General features: G+C 55.5%; 2 protein-coding genes across 10 annotated transcripts in view; one reads left to right on the forward strand and one right to left on the reverse strand.

The window, feature by feature from the left end:
- Positions 1 to 2951: 2951 nt before the first annotated feature.
- CNFN (cornifelin) lies at positions 2952 to 5246 on the forward strand. Of its 8 annotated transcripts, none has more exons than XM_070558002.1 (5): positions 2953 to 3054; positions 3625 to 3812; positions 4259 to 4369; positions 4798 to 4934; positions 5030 to 5246. In XM_070558002.1, the coding sequence occupies exons 2-5, from the start codon at positions 3776 to 3778 to the stop codon at positions 5117 to 5119; spliced, it is 375 nt and encodes a 124-aa protein (XP_070414103.1). In that variant the 5' UTR covers positions 2953 to 3054; positions 3625 to 3775; the 3' UTR covers positions 5120 to 5246. The 8 variants fall into 8 exon arrangements, with proteins under 8 accessions (XP_070414110.1, XP_070414103.1, XP_070414106.1 ...); XM_070558005.1 differs by having other exon boundaries at positions 2995 to 3088; positions 3686 to 3812; XM_070558001.1 differs by having other exon boundaries at positions 2998 to 3054; positions 3686 to 3812.
- A 3377-nt stretch (positions 5247 to 8623) lies between these two features.
- The window catches only part of MEGF8 (multiple EGF like domains 8), a 39972-nt gene continuing 30250 nt past the window's right edge, over positions 8624 to 18345 (reverse strand). The window contains exons 35-41 of one of the 2 annotated variants that reach the window (XM_008532027.2): positions 16102 to 16309; positions 15771 to 15930; positions 15174 to 15366; positions 14512 to 14682; positions 14253 to 14383; positions 13617 to 13749; positions 8624 to 11590 (exon numbers count right to left, since the gene is read on the reverse strand). In XM_008532027.2, the coding sequence (XP_008530249.2) occupies positions 10322 to 11590; positions 13617 to 13749; positions 14253 to 14383; positions 14512 to 14682; positions 15174 to 15366; positions 15771 to 15930; positions 16102 to 16309 (2265 nt within the window). In that variant the 3' untranslated portion in view covers positions 8624 to 10321. The remainder of the gene's footprint in view (positions 11591 to 13616; positions 13750 to 14252; positions 14384 to 14511; positions 14683 to 15173; positions 15367 to 15770; positions 15931 to 16101; positions 16310 to 18345) is intronic. The other variant, XM_070557886.1, reaches the window with a different exon arrangement.

Genomic DNA, 18345 nt, shown 5'->3' on the forward strand with positions numbered 1-18345 from the left:
CACAGAAATAGCCTATTCCACATGCAAAACAGACACCCTAGTTATACAATCATATGCCAAGCCACTGACAGGCTGCTCATCCAATCCATCCTAGGACCATGAGCAAAGACTTGGTCTTGTTCACTATTATCTCCCCAGCATGTAGAACAGATCATCATCATCATCACCATAAACACAAAAATGTTCCCTACGTGTCAGGCACAATTCTAAGCATTTCACAAGAATTAATTTGTTTAATCCTCTCAACAACTCTGTTCACAACAACTCATTTTGCAGATGGAAAAATTGAGGGCCAGGGAAGTTTAGTGACTTGCCCAAGGTTTCACAGCCAATAAGAAGCTATCAGGATTTGAAGTCAGTGTTCTGCCTCTGGAGTCCATCACACAACGATGCCACTCAATAATTCCCACCTGAATCCAGTTAGAATTACAGAACCTCAACAGCTGAGACCACACCCAACACAGGTGCACCATGCATACATAGACTCACAGAAGGGCAATATAGATACAAACAGAAAAGACCCCTCATGTGTCACACCCCAGAAGAGGAACACTCAAAGAGAGACACATTGTGACAATCCCCACACAGACGCACAGCAGCCAGAGAGGCACGCACCACACAGAGAGACACAACACACCCAAACCCAGACTAGTGACACACCCAGAGCACCCCGAGTCCATCCTGTTGTGCTCCCAGCCCTGCTGGACTGGCCTTTGAGGAAGCAGCAGGCTTAGGATGGGAAGTGGGGCCACCTCACTTGTCCGCTCAGCCTGACCGGTTCTACCAGGGCCATGGATGGCACCACCTGCCTTGTGAAACCCGTGTTAGGCAACTGGACCCAGACCTGGCCTGGATGTCCCAAATATTGGATGGAACATACTTATACTTAAAAAGTATTTGTTGTTTATCTGAAATTTAAATTTAACTGGGTGTCCTGTATTTTATCTGGCAACTCTATTTGAGGGGGATGGAGGCCAGATGCCTGAAGACTCTGCCATGGTCACTCTTCAGTCTGCAGGCCTCTCCTCCTCCTGCCTGCTGCCCTCCTCCTCACCCCCAAGCAGGCCACCTCACTGCTTCCCTGGTTCTGATTTCCTCATCTACATGAATTGCTGTATCTAATTGGAGCCCCCAGGCTGTGTCAGAGTGAGTGCAGGAAACTCAAGGACAACTCAGGATGTCATCCTGAGAGCCCCAGGGTCCTCAGAGATGACTGACCCTGAGTCACCTGCAGCCCATGGTCTGGACAGCTGGGGAGATCGGGCCCTTTGGCTGCCTCCGTGGGACAGAGCCTGGAGATGGAGAGAGATGGTAAGACAGGAGACAGAGACCCCAGGATAAGGGCAAGAGACACAGAGCTTGGGAGAAGAGAGACTCAGAAATGGGGACAGCGAGAACCAAAGAAATTTGGAAACAGATTTTCAGAGATGAGAAAAGAGAGAGAGATTCAGAGCTGGTGAGACAAAGATGCAGAGATGGGGAGACACTGTGCAGAGATGGGACACTAGAACAGAAAGGGAGAGATGTTCCCCAGACATTCAGGCTCCAAGACCAAGTAATGGACATGCACAGGCAAGATGCTGAGTGCTGCCCATAAAGCACTGGGGGACAAGGACAGCAAGCCATCTGGGGATGCCAGGAGACCAAGGTTCAGGTCCTGGTGCATTGGCCCAGGGAGTGGAGGGAAAGAGGGGATCCCAGGCCAGCAGGGTGATCCACTTGCCATCACCCCATACCAATACCCAGTGGGGTGACGACACCACCTTCTCTTCAGCTGACACCCCAATTTTCTGGTGCCTCCTACATTTTTGGGGTGACACCCGTGCTGGGAACCCCACCCGGTTCTAACGCTGCTTACCTCACTGAGTCACCTCCAACCCCGCCAGGCCTGTTGAGGGGAGACTTTGGTGACTCAGGCAGCCAGGCCCCCAGCTCTTTCAGCCCTCAGGAACGCAGCAGTCTGGAATCCCAGGACCCCAACCCTACTCAGGGATGCAGCCTAGCCTAACCCAAGAGTGTGGACCCCCAGCCTCATCCTCCCTCAGACCCAGGAATCTGAGCCCCCTTTCCCTCCTCTATTAGGGTCCAGAGATCAGGCTCCCAGTGCCCTCCTCCCTCAGACCCAGGAGTGCAGGTCCTCGGTCCTCTGCTCTGTTACGACCCAGGGGTTCTGGGCCACATCCACCTCCTTCAGGAACCACGGCTTCTCAGTTCCCAGCCTTCTCCCTTCCCAATTTGGAGGTGGGGTGAGGTATGTTTATTTACTTTGATTCCAGCATGAGTCACCCCCAAAACACACTGCCCCCCCCCATGTGCCCAGTGGCCCTGAATGGGAAGAAAATGCTCCCTCTCCCAGGGAAATGGGGACCTCACTAAGGATGCTGGGAGAGGCCTGGAAGGGGAATCCACTCTCTCTCACACCAGTAGCCTTTCTCCTCTCCCCCTGTCCCTTCCCTGTAAATGGCTGTGGTGGTCCTGCCTCCACCTACCTGCTCCTCCCCTTCCCATCCTTGTGTCTCTCTTTTCTGAATCTCTCTCTCCCTTTCTTGTTAATTCTCCCCAGATCTCTGTGGCTCAGCATTCTTTCTGCATCTCTCTCATCTCTTTATCTCTCTCTCCCATCTTGGCCCCCCCCCCTTGTGTCTCTCTGTCCCCCATTCCTATCCCATCTCTCTCCTTCTTTTGGTCTCTGTGCTTTGACCCAGCTGTGCCCCTTGTACCTTCTCTCTCCCTTCTCCCCCCCATCTCTCTGTCTCTCTCTACCCACTCCCCTTTCTATCTCCAGTGTCTCATCCCTGGATCCTCTACCCCATGATTTCCTCAGTCCTGTGAGACAGCGAGGCAGGAGGGGAGGTAGGGGGTTGGGGGATGGAAAGGGAGGGAGGGGAAGTCCCAGTTCGGGGAAGACTGGCTTGGCTCCCTGGGCAGCTCTGTCAGAGCTCCACCCAGGGCCCCATGGCCTGCCCAATATAAGTAGCTCCTGGCCGAGACTGAGAACTCAGTGCCGGTGTCACCCACATCTCTGTCTCCATCATCACCATCGCAGTCCTGCAGGTAGGAGCATCCGTCTGCAGCCTTCTGCTCTGAGGTTGGTGCTTCTGCTCTGTTCTCCCCCACCCCATTCCACTCCCATCTCTCTGTCTCCTTGCATGTCTCTGATGGTCTATCTCTCTGGACACCCCTGTCTTTCTCAATGCCTCCTTTATCCCCCCTTCTCAATCTGAGTGGCCCTGGATTGAATTTGGAAGTCCTGAGGTCCAGCTCCCTCTCTACTACTCCCCTTGGCCTAAGCCCTCAGATTTGGGGCATTTCTCTTCACCTCCCTGAGCCTCAGCGTTCCATCTGTGAAATGGGCTTGCAGAAAAGTCAAAGTGCTGGGCAGCTGTAAGCATTACTGCAGGCATCTCTATGGGCACCTGGCTCTGATCTCTTTCTCCCCTTGTCTCTGACTCTGCCTTTCTCTGTCTCTTGGTCTCTCTCTCCAGCTGTGCATCTGGTATGAGGAGGGTCCTCTGGGGTCTGTCGGGCAGCTATACAGAGATGGGCGAGTTTCTCGCCCCACCCCATACATCCCTACTCCAGTTTCTCCCGGCTGGCAGGCTGACTTGGCCTCTTTCTCCCCAGTTCCCTTCCCCTTGAGAATCCAGCCCCAAGCGTCCGTGCCCCTTGCCCTCCCTTCCCCTAGTATCCAGCATCCCTTGGACTCTGCTGCTCTCTCTGCTGTCACCGCTGCCACCTCTGCCATCCCCAACGCCACCTCCTCAGGGCCAGCAAGATGCAGTTTGAGATGCGAGACAACGTGAAAGGCAAAGGTGGGATCGCTGGATGGACCAGCCACCCTTCCAGTCCCTGGAACCTGGCCTCTTCCCTCCCCTGGGCACCCTGGCTTCGAAGACAGATGGCGCCTGCTTGCACCCCAGAGGCCCCGAAATGCGGGAACTCAGCACCCCAGGCCCAGACGTGGAGGAGGCAGCGGCACGTCTCGGCCCCGCCCAGATGTGGCGCCCACCCTTCCCCAGATGTACAGGAGCCCCCCACCCAAGCTCACCCAGATGTGCAGGAGGCAACAGCAACGGGGACAGACCGGGGTGTTGATGCCCAGATGTGGCAGAAGGGAAGGGCGAAGCACAACGGTGTCCCTCAGTGGGCGGCCTGGTGGCCCCGCCCATACTGCCCGGCAGAGGGAGGGACAGCATGGGTGCTGGGCCCGGGAGGCACCGCGAGGCAGCCCGCTGACCCCTGTCCTCCACCTCTGCAGCCATGTCCTACCCAGTGACCAGCCAGCCCCAATGTGCCAGCAGCAGCTACCAGACCCAGCTCAGTGACTGGCACACCGGTCTCACAGACTGCTGCAACGACATGCCCATCTGTGAGTGTCCCCTAGACCGGGGGGAGAGCAGGAGGGGAGGGGTCACCTCTCACCCCCTCCGACGCCCTACTAACCCCACTCCCACCTCCCTTCCTTGGACCCTGAATTCCTACTCTCTAACCCTCACCCCTTCCTCGGATGCCCAACACCGCCTAGCTTCCAACTCCCCTCCGACCCTCAACCTTCCTCCCGCTTGGACCTACAACTTTCTTCGTCGTGGCCCCGACTCCCCCTTCAAACATTATTTCCCGATCTCTAAACCACCCCCTCCTCAGACCCCTAATTCCCTCTGGCACCTTTACTTCACTTCTTCCAACACTCAATTCCCTCGGGCACCCTCATCTCGGCTCCGCGGACCCTCAGCCTCGCCCCTCCTCGAGGCGGAACCGGCAGGAGGCCCCGCCCTGACATCCCGGCGCCCGCCCTAGGTCTTTGCGGCACCTTCGCCCCTCTGTGCCTCGCCTGCCGCATCTCCGACGACTTCGGCGAGTGCTGCTGCGCGCCCTACCTGCCCGGAGGCTTGCACTCCATCCGCACCGGCATGCGCGAGCGCTACCACATCCAGGTGCGCACAGGGCCAGCCACCCGCGGGAGCAGGGGCTGGGGAGTGGCCTCCTGGGACGCAAGGCGGGCTCCTAACCTCTCTCTCCCACCCTCTAGGGCTCTGTCGGGCACGACTGGGCGGCCCTCACCTTTTGCTTGCCCTGCGCCCTCTGTCAGATGGCGCGGGAACTGAAGATTCGAGAGTAAAAAAGTTCTCTCCCTTCTCCTTTTCCACCTGTCACGCCTGGCCACCACTGCCCGCTCCTGGGAGGACCTGCCCCTCCCCCATATCCCGCCACCAGAAATACACCCGCAATAAAAACTTGAAAACCAACTCCGCCTACATCCATTTTGTCCCATGGAAGGAATCTGGGTGGAGAAGGAGGTATGGTGAGGGAGGAGGGGACACAAGGAAGATGCCTAGGTGTGGAAGGAGGAGTTCCTGCTGCGTATGACATTGGCAAGTCTCTTCCCTCTCCAAGCCAGGGAGTCCTCACTAACAAAGTAAAACCACTCACGCCTTAGCAGCCTACCTGAGACTCTGCCCAGATCCTAAAAATAAGCAAAACCAGAAACGCTGTCTTGGTTGAGTCCAGACACTCAAGTTCAGAGAAAAATTTAGGAGAGCCCCTCTGCTCATTCTAAACCTGTGGACTCTTGGCCTATACACAATTCTAACACGTTTGGAGGTCCTCTGTCCCCAGAGCAGAGAACTGCCCAATTTAAGGTTCTCTGGAGCTGAAAGGAATACTTAACGATTGTCCAGTTCAACCCACCCTCTTTACTGCAACAGCAACTAGCAGATTAGGAAAGGTCCTGGTCTCCAAACTGGACAGACCTAGGATCCAATCTTGACTCTTGCCACTTAGCTCCGTTATCTTTGTGAATTAATAAACCTTTCTGAGTCTATTTCCTCCTATGAGGATAATCCCTAATATGTCATATGGTGACTGTGAGAGCAAGAGATGGAAAGGCCAAAGAGTGAACTCAACAAACTGTTGTTGTTATTATTATTTTATGTATACTATTACAACTATTCTAATATTAATATATTGTTTGTATTATTTGCTGTTATCCATCTCTCTCTCTTTCTCTCTGGACCTGTGTATCCAACTATCAAATGACATCTTCACTCTGAATATCTAATAGGCATCTCAAATTTAACATGTCCAAAACCCAGCACTTGATTTCCCCCTCAAACCTGCTCTTCTCACAGTCTTCCCCATGTCAGGAAATAGCAAGCCTCGTCCTTCAAGTTGCTCAGTCACTTTGTCTCTCAATGTTCAATCTGTGGACAAATTCTCTTGGTTCTACTTTGGGAATATATCCACAATCACACTTCTCCCCACTCCACTGCCCCACCTTGCTCCAGCCACGCTCTTCTTCAGCCTAAATGAACGCAGGAGCCCCCCCGCCCCTTAGTCTCTTACCTGAGGAGGAGCCCAGAGAACACCTGAGTTAGGTCACAACCTTCCTGTGCTCAGAACCCTCTCATGGCTCCTCCCACACAGAGCACACACCAGAGTCCTCACTATGGCCAAGGACCTGCACGATCTGCCTCTTGTTCCCTCTGTGACCTTGTCTTCTCCTTATTCCCTCCACTCCAACCACATGAGGGCCTTTGCATTGGCTGTTCCCTCAACTTGGAATTCTCTTCCCTCAGATGTCCCTATGGTTCATTCCTTCATTCAGCTCACATGTTGTCCTATGCGAGAGCCTTCCCTTCCCACTTTACATTAAACAGCAAGTACCCTCTCCCCGCCTTCCCTGCCTTGTCCTTCTGGTCATCTCCCAACATACCGCATCCTTTACCTACTATTGGGGTTTCCACTGGCTTGTCAGCTCCATGAAAGCAGAGACCTTCTTCACTGCTGCATCCCCAGCACCTAGCACAGTGTGGGACCCATTGTAGGTGGAGATATGAGTGACCACAGGTGCGGGACATGGGCTTAGAAAAGGGAAGTGATTTTAGAGGTAATGTGTGAGGGTCAATGGAGAGTCACACAGGTTGTGTCTGAATCTTCGCTTGCCTATTAATCAGGCCTGAGTTCTTAGGCAAGGGACTTAGCTTCCAAATGCACAAAAGAGAGGAACAGAACTATAGCTCCCAGCAGTGATGTTGGGAAGATTAAAAGCCTCATGCCAAGCAGCCAGCACAGTGCCCAGATTGTTGTAGGCCCTTGGTAAAATGTCCCCCCCCCCCCCCACCTTTCCTGAAGTCCATAGGGCGTCAGTGGCCACCCCTGGGCTCGAATCCAGGCCTCAAGCCTCCCATGCCAAGGCTTTCTCTCTTCCTGCCATGAACCTTGCACTCAGGTGCATGGCAACTGGAGAGAGGTGACAGCTGAAGGGCTGACATGGAGGGAGGAGGAACATGTGCTATGGGGCATTTGTACAGGGGCATCTGCACAGCAGTGACAGGAGTTGGAGGGAGAGTGGCTCTGCGTCCCAGAGGTCCAGTCACAGTGCAAATGCTCTGTTTAGGAAGGCAAAGTCACAGGGTGACGGCTAGGAAGAGCTCTCACCAAAGGGTCCAAGCATAACACAGAGGAGTCTTGAAGACCCACCTTAGTTCCTTCGTGGTCATGCAGGGTAAACTCTCCACTGGCTCCAAGACTCTCTCAGGCAGCGCATCCCGATGCTGGTTAGCTCCCCACTAGGGAAATTCTGTTTTATCTCCAGCAGAAACTGGCCATTTTGAACGCCTGTCCTTAGCTCCCACTCTGCTCTGGGACAGGTCTCAGCTGGGTTGACCTGTGCTATGTAAAGGGTTCCCTCCTAGGGCGGTGGAAGAGCATGCTGGTCAGGCACGTGGATCTGAGAGTCAGACGGCCTGGGTTCAAATGGCAGCTATCACTTAACAGCTAAATAATGTCTATGAACTTTTGTTTTCTCATCTGCAATATGGGGATTACACGGTACCTACCTCATACGGTGGTTTGAAGTGTCAAATGAAACCACAGCATTAATATGCCAGGGAAACTGTCTAGCATATGGTACTCAGTAAACACAAGTTCACAGTCATGTCTTGGAGGTTAGGTACTACCCTCAGCTCCTAAAGGCAAAACGTGTGGGCAGAATAATCCCTGAAAATCCCTTAAATTGCCATAAATTCTGAAAATACTATGATATTCACAGAACACACACACCACCTTAATCCAACTCATTGCCATGTCCTTGGCTAAACATCAGACGAAACCGCCAGCTTACGCCTAGGGGCCAGCTGGTACAGAGAGGTACACTGTTTGACACTCCTAGCAAGACTCCCACACTGAGCAAGGCTGCCAGAGGGGATAGAGACCTCCCGCTCCCACCTCTCCTCACATCAGGGCTCTTGCTTGCCCAGGGGAGTGGCAGATAAAGACTCCCATGATGCTTTCTGTTTGGGCAGTGAGAGCTTGCTTGAATTAGAGAGCTCACCGTGCTAGGGCCTCATTTCAGTCTCTGTGCTGCCTGAACTATTCTCTTACATCGGGGGCCAGAATTAAACCCAAGCCTGGGACTAAGGCAATCTGTTTCCCCTCCTGAGACAAACTGGGGTGTCCCTGTGACAGGGCCCTGGGGAAGGATCAAAGGCCTCATTGCCCTCACATCCCCTAGGTTTGTCCCTTCTGGGGAACAAGAGCTTCTGTAGTGGCATCACTCCAACTCCTGCCTAGAAGGGGCAGCAAGGAGCCAGGCCACGTGGCTTGGAGGGGGCACCACGACAAATGCATTTATCCAATTTATTCAGCGCTTGGGTGCTGGTTCTGAGAGCCAAGACACCCCATCTCTGGCATGTAGATAGCCCTTGGACACAAGCCTTCCCACACTCTTTATTTGTTGCATCCATTACTCCCCCCTCTTTCAGATGGCCTTTTAGACTGAGGCCCCCAGCAGAGGGGAAGACAGAGGGCCCAGCTCCCCAGGGTCAAGGCAGCAAGGGGATAGAGTCTTGGGAAAGGAGAATCCCAAGTTCAAGATGGCTAGAAGGGGGAGGGGGGCCTCAAGAAGAGGAGCTCAGAAGTCCAAGGTGGTAGCTGGGGCAGCCCAGTCTTCAAGGCAGCATTGTCTGGGAAGAAAGCTATACATTGATGACTCCACGTTTCTATCTCCAACCTTGGTATCCCCCCATGCCACACTGTGCCTCGGGAAGCATCTCCTTTGTCTCCTCGAGCTCCCTCTGAGCCAGGTGACCCTAGTCCTGGAATCAGGTAACAGCACCTGAGCCTTGTCCCTCCAGCCTAGGGGTGGCTGCAGCAGCCTCCTGTTCGCACTGGCCCCTAGGCTGCTTCACTGTCCTACCTCTAATCAGCTGCATCCCTCACCAGTACAGCTAATCCCCTGCGCTCAGTTCCTTCTGCCGAAACACTCAGAGTGGTTTCTGCTAACCTGGTTAGCAGAAGAGATGTCTAAAGGACATCCTGGGTCTAAAACTGGACTCCTGATCTTTCCCACAAGCCCTAGTCAGTCCCATCTTAATAAACAACCTCACCATCCACCCACAGTTCAGGCCAAAGTTGAGGTCATCATGGATTCCTCCCCTCCCTCACCCTGACATCCATGCCATCATTATATCCTTCCACATACATCCTGCATTTGTCTCTGACTTTCCCTCATGGCCACCACCCTGACCTGACCCATTGTCCTCTTGTCCCCCTGCTGCCTCTCTCACTCTCTCCAATCCATTCTCCACACCACAGCTGAGTGACCTCTTAAATAAGTACATCAGATCCTGTCATTCCCCCTCATAAAACCGTCCAACACCTTCCCATCATCCTGAGAATAAAACCCCAAACCCATCTGGGGCCCACAGGCCCCGGGTGATCCGGCCTGCCTGTCCCCAACCTCATCTCCTCTTCACACTCGCCCTGGGTCACACTAGCCAGCTTTCTGATGCTTCCAATAAAAGAAGCTGGTTCCCACCTCAGGGCCTTTGTCCTTGCAGTTCCCTCTGCCTGGAACCCACTTCCTACAGCTCTTCCCACAGCCAGTTCCTGCTCAGTCTTTGAGTCTAGCTTCTCAGAAGGCCCAACTGACTGACTTGACAGCACGGTCTCTCACAGCCACATCCTGTTGACATCTCACAGCATTTCTTCCTCCCTGAAATGATCTTACTCGTGTATGTCTGTGTGTGTGCACGCACGTGTGCGCTGATTGTCTCCCTTCACTAGAATCCAAGTCCCACGAGGTCAGGGAATCTTGTCTCAGTTCCTACTCTGCCCAGTGCCTTCAACAGTGCCTGGCACGCAGTAGGTATTCAATAAATAATTGCTGAATGCAGACGAAGGCCCTGTCTGGGGACCACAGGAGGAAGGAAACTAGAGGTCTCTGTGGACAGTGTCCAGGGGACCCCAGGTGGAGGGACCCCAAGTCCAGGGTAGCCCCGTCAGGGGACTCAGCTGCTGTGGCCGGAGACCCCGCCATGGGTCAGAGGGACATGCTGGTCAGGTTGTCCTGGCTCAATAGTCCCTTCCGACCTGCACCAGCCCCGTGCCCACTACCCCCAGCACCCCCGCCACCCCCACAGTACTCATGCAGTCTGTGCCGCAATGTGACAAGGGCTGACCCCAGGCAGGCGCCATTGGGTGCGTGGGGCCCACCAGGTAGCTGGAGCAGCAGTGTGGCCACACCGGCCATGCCATCTTCGGTGGGCTCAAGGGTGATAGGCCCGGCTCGCAGGCCAGCAGTGGTGGTAGGGATGGCTGGTGGGCAGCAGCCCCCTCCCACGGGTCCCCAGGGCCCACCAGCCCCTGTCAGCAACAAGGGTGCCAAGAAGGGCTCGGAGCGGCGGAAGGTGGGTGGTGGGAGCCCGGCTGGCTTCCAGGTGGGTGCTGGGGCAGCAGGGTCGGGAGGGAAGCAGACGGTGACCTTGGCGAAGGGCCGGCTGGCCATCTTGGTCATCTCTTGCAGGTGCCGGCGCTGCTCCTGCCGCTGGTCCAGGGCCTGCTTGGCCTTCCAGAGGAGTACGCAGAGTGAGAGGAAAAGGAAGAAGCAGGAGAAGAAGACAGAGAAGAAGACAAACAGGTCGATGTGGGCCTGGTCCTGCCGGAAGAAGAGCAGGCCCTGTGAATCGGCTGAACCGTTGGCGCCGGGCCCATTTGGGTCTCCCACACCCAGCAGCAGCAGGTAGAAGCGGCTGGACTTGAGAGCATGGTGCTCATGCGGGTAGGTGATGACCAGCCGGTCCCGCACGCTGCGGACCACCAGCACTGCTGAGGGCTCCGTCACTGTCACATAGGTGATCAGGCCCCGTGGCCACACCTCCCGCACCCGTGGCTCCGCTGTGGTGCCCGGGACAGTCCCGGGCCCTGGTCCTCCTGGATCCCCGGTCCCCCGGGGCCCACTGTCAGCAGGCGGTGGAGGGGGTGGGGGGGGTGGAGGAGGCTGGATATGCACGGTGTGGACACCCGTGTCAGGGGCCACACGGACTACGAAGGTGTCGTAGGAGGTGGAGACATAGAGGTCCACGGCACCAAAGGTCACGTCCAGCGTCAGGCGGATGTCCACATTGGTGAACTTGGGCTGCACACCAAAGAGGACAGTGCGGCCAGGGCCCAGGGCCCGGCGCTTGGGCTCGTGGAAGCAGTTGGTCTGGGACGTGGGGTCCAGGCAGCACTCCTGCTCCACGGAGATGAGGCGGTAGCACTGCTGGCCACCCAGTGGGCTCCCGTGGAATGACTCCCGGCACTTGGCACACTGTGGGTGGGGTAGGGGGTGGAGGCAGCCATCAGGGATGAGCTCAGTGCCCAGCCGTCCTTCAAACACGACTGACATTCTGGACCTATTGATAAGTAGCCACTGCCCCTGGTTCCCCCAGTGCCCCAGCAGCTTCCTTGTGACCCCCAAACCTCCCTCAGATTGCACAGACACCACCAGGACCCTACACTCCAGCACTGTTGTCCCCAGTGTCACTCCCAGTGACTATAGCACCCTGATGCCGAGGCCTCTGGACCTCTGAGGCTCAGAGATGAAGAAGAGTGACTTAACCATGCTGAACTTGAGACTCTTCCTCTGTACATAGGTAATAAACACAGCTTGCTCCTGGACTGCTGAAATCATAGCACACGGTGGGCCAGCCTCGCCTGCCAGCCTTGCTGTTTCTGGACTATTGGTATGTCCCACCTCAGGACCTTTGCACTGGCGGATCCCCTGCCTGGAACCCTCTCTACCCACCCCTGCCCCTCCATGTCTGCTTTACTCAAGTGTCACCCTCTCCCTGAGGGCTTCCTTGGCCACTATATCTACATTTCTACTCCCCAACACTTCCTAGCCCTCCTTTCTGCTTAATTATTCTCCTTACTGGTCCTCACTAACCCACTGTACATCTGACTTACTCATTTGTTGCCTGACTCCACCATGAGAAGGTAAATTCTTTGGGGACAGAACATTTCAATCTGTTTGGTTTCCTACTGTGTTCCTGCCCTTGCACAGTGCCTGCCACATGGCAGCCGTTCAGTAAATGTGTGCTGAATGAATGAGTGGCCAGATCAAAGCTTTTTGATTCCCGTAGCCCAGCTGAAACCCCTCAGTCTCTGGGATCAGAGCAGGGTCAGTCCAGGCTCCAAACCCAAGTGGCTGTCTGAGCTGGGGCAGGATATTTAATGTCTCTGAGCCTCATTTTCCTCCTACATCCACAGCTCACTGAGGCCCCAGTGTGGCCCTGACAAGCCTTCCACATCTGTGCTGCCTCCACTGTATCCACAGCACAGCACCAGCGCAGCGGCAGGCACTGCCTACAGCACAGCTACAACGGCTATCATGAGAATCTAAAGAAAGTGCTGCTTCAGAACTGCCAACAGAGCTGCTGGAGAGGGTGGGGGTCTGAATTAATCTCTGGGGCTGTCTGTTTTGGCAAAGGCCAACAGGCCTTCTGATTATGCATCAAGAAAGCAAAATTTCTGGTCCAGGATGGAAATGTTAGGGGTCAGCAAGGCTTGTGAGCTCTGTCACCATTCTAGGTGGAGTTGATCTTGGCAGAAATGATGTTTCTGTAGATGGGCGGGGGGGACTTAGGCAAGTAAGGAATTTTCTCTTCCCTCTCGAACTAGAGAGAAAAAGGTGGGTGGGTGAGGTGGTGGGAGCCGTACTTCAAAGAGGGAGCATGGAATATCACCTCTGTGGGAAGCAAGCCTGCAACATGGCAACCAACTAGGCTGAAGAAAAGGGAAACAGGCTGACGGGGAATTTGAATCTGGATATTAGTAATAATATGAGATCCTCTGTTAGGCCCAGGTTATCAGGTTGGGGCTGCCACTTGAGGGAAAACCTGCCTAGACTGAAGCCAACACAGAGGAAAGCAGAGTCAAGATGCAATGAAAGAGACTCCTGATGGCTTTGTATGAGCACCTGGATCTGGCCATTCCTGAAGGTAGACTCCAGATCCCAGTTTTAAGAACCAATACATTTGCGTTTTTGCTTAAGCTACTATGAGATGAGTTTTCTGACATTTGTAACCTTTAAGTTGTGACTATCTGCAACGGAATCTGTCTCCTCACCAGCCTGAGAGCCCCCACAACAGGCTCATTTCTGGGTCCCCAGCATCACTACCCAGGGCTTGAAACTGACTGGAGCTCAAGGATAGTCTATAAAGCTGACGTTGATCCCATGACCACAGATATCAGAACCATGTTGTCGGTCCTGCCTGGGTCAGGCTACCTCATCCCAGCTCTGACCTCTCAGGGGTGTGGAGCCCTTGGCCCATAACTTGCTTCTTCCGCCGCACCTGGTATTTGTAGCAGTCTCGGCGGTCACTGGGGGAGCTGCCCTGGCACGTGCCTGTCTCCGTGTTGTTCTGACATGGGCAGCCCGTCCCGTCCTGCTCGTTACATGTATCCGCATGGCCATTACACTGGCATCTGAGGAAGGGGAAGAAGACAGAGCTACAGGGCTCCCATGACTTACAGGGGCCCAGGCTGGGTGCTGCCTCTGTGAGCTCCAATCTGTGCAACAGGCCAGAAGAGGAAACTGACACTCACAGAGGTCAAGCCATGTGCTCAAGGCCACAGAGTCATTAAGTGGCAGAATCAGGATTAGTCCCCAGGTTGGACTGACCATTCAGAAGGAAGGGGACAGAATGGGGAGGCTGTCTTGAGGCCTCTCCTCCAGCGGCTCTCTCTTCTTGCCCACTAGTCTCCATCGGGGCTGCTCTGTAGCCTGTGTTTCAGCATTGGCCTCTGAGGCAAGGGGTCTCCCACCTGAGTCTAGCTGATTGCCCCCAACCTCTGCCCCAGCCTGGGGGCTCCCTGGGGATTTCATCCTCTCCTGACTGAGGGCAGACGAGTGGGGAGGGGAGTCTGACTGGGGAGAGGAGTGATTCCTAGTGAGCAGGGCAAGGGTCCCAGGCCCCCCTTCCACTTACTTGGTGCACTTCCCGTCCAGGAGGAAGTAGCCGTGGAGGCAGCTCTCACACTTGTCCCCATAGCTATTATTCTGGCAGCTCACACACACTGCCTCGTCTTCACTAGGACCCTCTGTCACCCAGTTTTCAATCTGGTCAAGGAAGGACAGAGTGATCACGAAAAGGCATGAACAGCTCCCTCCTCCCTCAGACCCAGGAATTCAGACCCCCGGCCTCTCCTCCCCCAGGTCCAGGAACTTGGGACCCTAGCCTCTTTTACCTCCTCTGGATCCAGCGAGTACTTCTCTGGCTCCCTCCTGGCCATTTCGAGCTCCTTCCTGGAGACACAGACGTGGCTGTTGCCACGACAGAAGGCATGGCAGGGCCGGCAGGTCCCACCACCCACAGCTGAACCCACGAACAGTGGGAGACACTGCTCACAGTGGCTGCCCTAGAAACCAGAGACAGGGTGATCAGGAGGTTTGGGAAATCACAGGGGCATGAGAGTAGGGGGGAGCAGGTTCTGAGAGCACCACGGGAGGGCAGTAGGGCTGCAGCACTTGGCTTGGGCAATCCCAGGCTATCTTCGATTTAGTTCTCTGCCTTCACCCCAGTGACAGGGGGCGGGGGCGGGGGGAGGGGTGTTCACTCCCCTACAGCCCAAAGTGTTGAGCTCAGAAAGCCCTTCCCTAAACATTCCCAAATCCTCCTTCATGTGACCACCCTCCCTGGCCCAGCGCCAACTCTGGCCACTATTCCAGGGCAGCCCCTCTGTGATACAAACCCCAAAGTCTTCTCACACCTCCCCAGATAGGGCTATGCCACCTCCTCCCTGAGCCTGGCTTATCAGGGCTTGGGACAAGGCTCAAGAGGCCTGAGCATGGGCTGAAGGCAAGGAAGAGCCAGGTCCTGGGGTCGGGTCTAAGGTCCCGCGTGGCCCACCTTGGTGTGGTTGCGGCAGAGCAGGCAGTGGTCACGGGCCCCCACGCCGGCACACTCGCTGTGGCGATTGCAGCGACACTCTGTGGAGCAGTTGCGGCCAACAAAGCCGAAGTGGCAGCGGCAGTGGTCAGGCTCCACGCATGAGCCATTCACACAGCCCTGGGCACACACGGGGCGGCACAGCCCCGTCACACTGCAGGGGTGGGCAGGAGTCAGAGCAGGGCTGCAGCCGCCCCCTCCCAACGACAGGTCGCCACTCACCATCCCACCATCTGCTCAACTGTTCTGCATCCCTGGTCTGTTCTGTCACTCTCCCTCCAGGGACCAGCCCACTGCCTTCCTCAGGAGCTAGCCTGCGACACCTCCTCTTGCCAGGTACCCTATTAAACTCACCAACCTTGCCCCTCCATAACCCAGCCCCCTACCCTCACACCCTCTTGGGTCAGTCCCACCACCTCCACTCCTTGCACTGTTTTCTTCCATCCTGCTGTGGTCCTTTGGCCTGTGGCTCATCCTCTACTGCTCCCGACAAATTCCCCTACTCTGCCCAGCCCGCCCCACCTTGGGTCCCCAGCCCTGGTCTGACAGTAGCCTCACTTGTCCATGGTATAGCCCGTCTTGCAGCTGCACTCGTAACCGTGGGGCCGGTCGTGGCAGTTCTGCGTCTCGTTGCAGTCATGGTGCCCATTGGCACACTCGTCCTCAGGGGGGCAGGAGAGGAAGGCCCAGGAGGTCCCAGGTCGCCCACAGGTCAGCCCTGGTATGGGGATACATGGCCTCACCTGGGGTCCTCTGCACCGCCCACCTAGCCACCCAGGCCCTGGCTCCTACTTCTCCTGAGCCCCACCTCTGAGATAGCCCCATGTTCTCTGCACCAGACCCCAGGCAAGGGCCAGCCCCTCTCACCCGACACCCAACACCATCTCACCCTCACGGGGGCCGCTGAGTCCACCCTCCAGGCAGCTGCCGCCCCCATCCTGGCCCCCCCAGGCACACCAGCCACAGTGGGGACGCCGCAGGCACAGGGCACACTGAGACGCCTGCGCACAGCCCAGGGAGCAGCTCTCGGGTCCCCGGAGCAGCCGCCCGCAGCCTCCAGCCATACACCGCAGGGGCAGGTAGGAGGGGCTCAGACACTGTACAGGGAAGGGGAAACAGCAGAGAAAGAGAGTCAAACGAACACATCCTGGCTATCTTCCTGGACTGCTTCTTCTTCTCAGAGGTCTCACCCCTCCCTGGCCACAGCCGAGTGGATCAAAGTAGACATTAGATGGGGTCATCACATTCTCTCTCTCTCAGGCATTTGCAACTAAAAGTCCAGACTGGAAGTCAGGCAGCTGGAGATGTCCTTGAAACTAGAAGATTGTGTAGACTAGGGCTGGCAGGGCCATTTGGAAGAGCAAACAACAGCAAAGGAAGAGAACAGAGAGAGGCAGGAAACAAGCAGATGCAGAAGGAAGCAGACATGAGAACCACACACTCAGGCAGAGGCAGCTTTCCAGGCCCCATTTCCAGTCCCCGGTAAGGCCTGACTGCATTTTCCACCCTGGGGTCCAGAGGTTCTTCTGCATTGGTGCCATGAGTCCCCTTCACCCACCTCACTTAGCACACAGCTGTTTCTTACAATCAAAGGAAGGTAATGATCCCTAGTCTCAGGAGGGGGGTTGCAAGCCACTAAGTCGCTTAGAAAAAATGTAGACCTGGCTGCTGGGGCAACAGGATCCTCTCACCCCAGGCTGGGAAGCTGAGGAGACTGTGGTCGGGGCTGCACAGCAGCTCACACGCCATCACTTATCACGTCGTGGGACCCAGATGAGGTACACAACGAGGCTCAGACTCTGGGACCTCACCTCAGTGTAAGAGAGCATTTTATTTACGGCTCAGACCTTAAGCAAAGAATAAGAGGAAAGAGACGGGTCTAGGCTGGCTGTCTGAAAGCACTCAGCAAGGCCCCCACGCAATTCTGAAATAGAAACCCTGACTGCTGTGGCCGGAGCTCAGAGCCCACTGAGGGTTAGGGCCAGGGATGAGCTGAGCCGAGCTGAACCGTCAGAGCCAAATTCTCTGCCAGGCTGGCTCCCAGATCTAAATTTAGTGCACCCATTGGCAGACAGCAGGGCAATCGGGGACGGGTGGAGAGATGCCCGAGTCTCCAGTCTGCACAGCGCTTTGTGCCGTGACCTCCCTAGTGGCCAAATGTGATGCTGCCCAACACTGCAAACTGCATTTCCTGTATTCCTGGAGGAGATGCAGGAACCTAAGTTCTGAGAGCAGGACCTCAGCTCATCTGTTGCCATATGCCCACCGCCTGGCAGAGTGCCCAGCACAAGCAAGGCGTTCAGTGCAGAATGTGGTGCAGGGAGAAGGGGAAGGAGGAAGGAAGTCGGCCAGGAAGAGAACACTTGGTTGCCTGCCCCAGGCTTCGAAGCCAGTCATTCAAAAGAACAAGCAGGATGGTTAAAATATGGCTGCCCTTCGGCCAAATCATAACAGGTTGGCCTGCATATCTGTTATACCTGATCTGCATGGTAGGGGTTTTAAAAAACTTGAGCTGACACTTTAACTAGGAGATTTCATAGAAATCAGAAAATCCAGCAGAAGTCACATTCACATGCAGCCTTGACTCCATGCTCTCCAGTTGACCGACCCCACCACTTCCTCCTGCCTCCCACCTGGTTGCTCCCTCACCTCCTGAGCTACCCTGCGAGCCTGGCAGGCAGAGAGGGGCTGGGGGAGCAGCGCATGACAACAGGCTCTCTGGGGTTGCCTTCTGGTTCCTGGAGGCCCAACAAAGACAAATAATGGAAATCTCAGCAATATTTGGGAAGAACCTGGATCACCAGAAGGACCCCAGCCTTGGAGACGAGAGGCCTTTGTTTTTTAGAGACCAACGCCGCAGGGGGATACCCCCTACCCAGTACGGAGCCTCTAGGTGTGTCCGAGACTGTGGAGATTGGGAATCCTCCCTGTGGGCAGAACCTCGGGCATTACTAAGTTTTCACTGAAGTACGGGCACTGCTCGATGCTCTAAATATGTTCTCCCATTTAATTCGTACAAGCTGCCTATGGCACGGTGTGGTACACCATGGGAATATATTTGGTGTTTGTCCCCAGCTCCTGGCATAGAGCTACTAAAACACTTGGGATTTCCTGAGTGTTAGGAATGCCGTTG

This window comes from Equus przewalskii, chromosome 9, assembly GCF_037783145.1.
Source record: "Equus przewalskii isolate Varuska chromosome 9, EquPr2, whole genome shotgun sequence".
Lineage (NCBI taxonomy): Eukaryota > Metazoa > Chordata > Mammalia > Perissodactyla > Equidae > Equus > Equus przewalskii.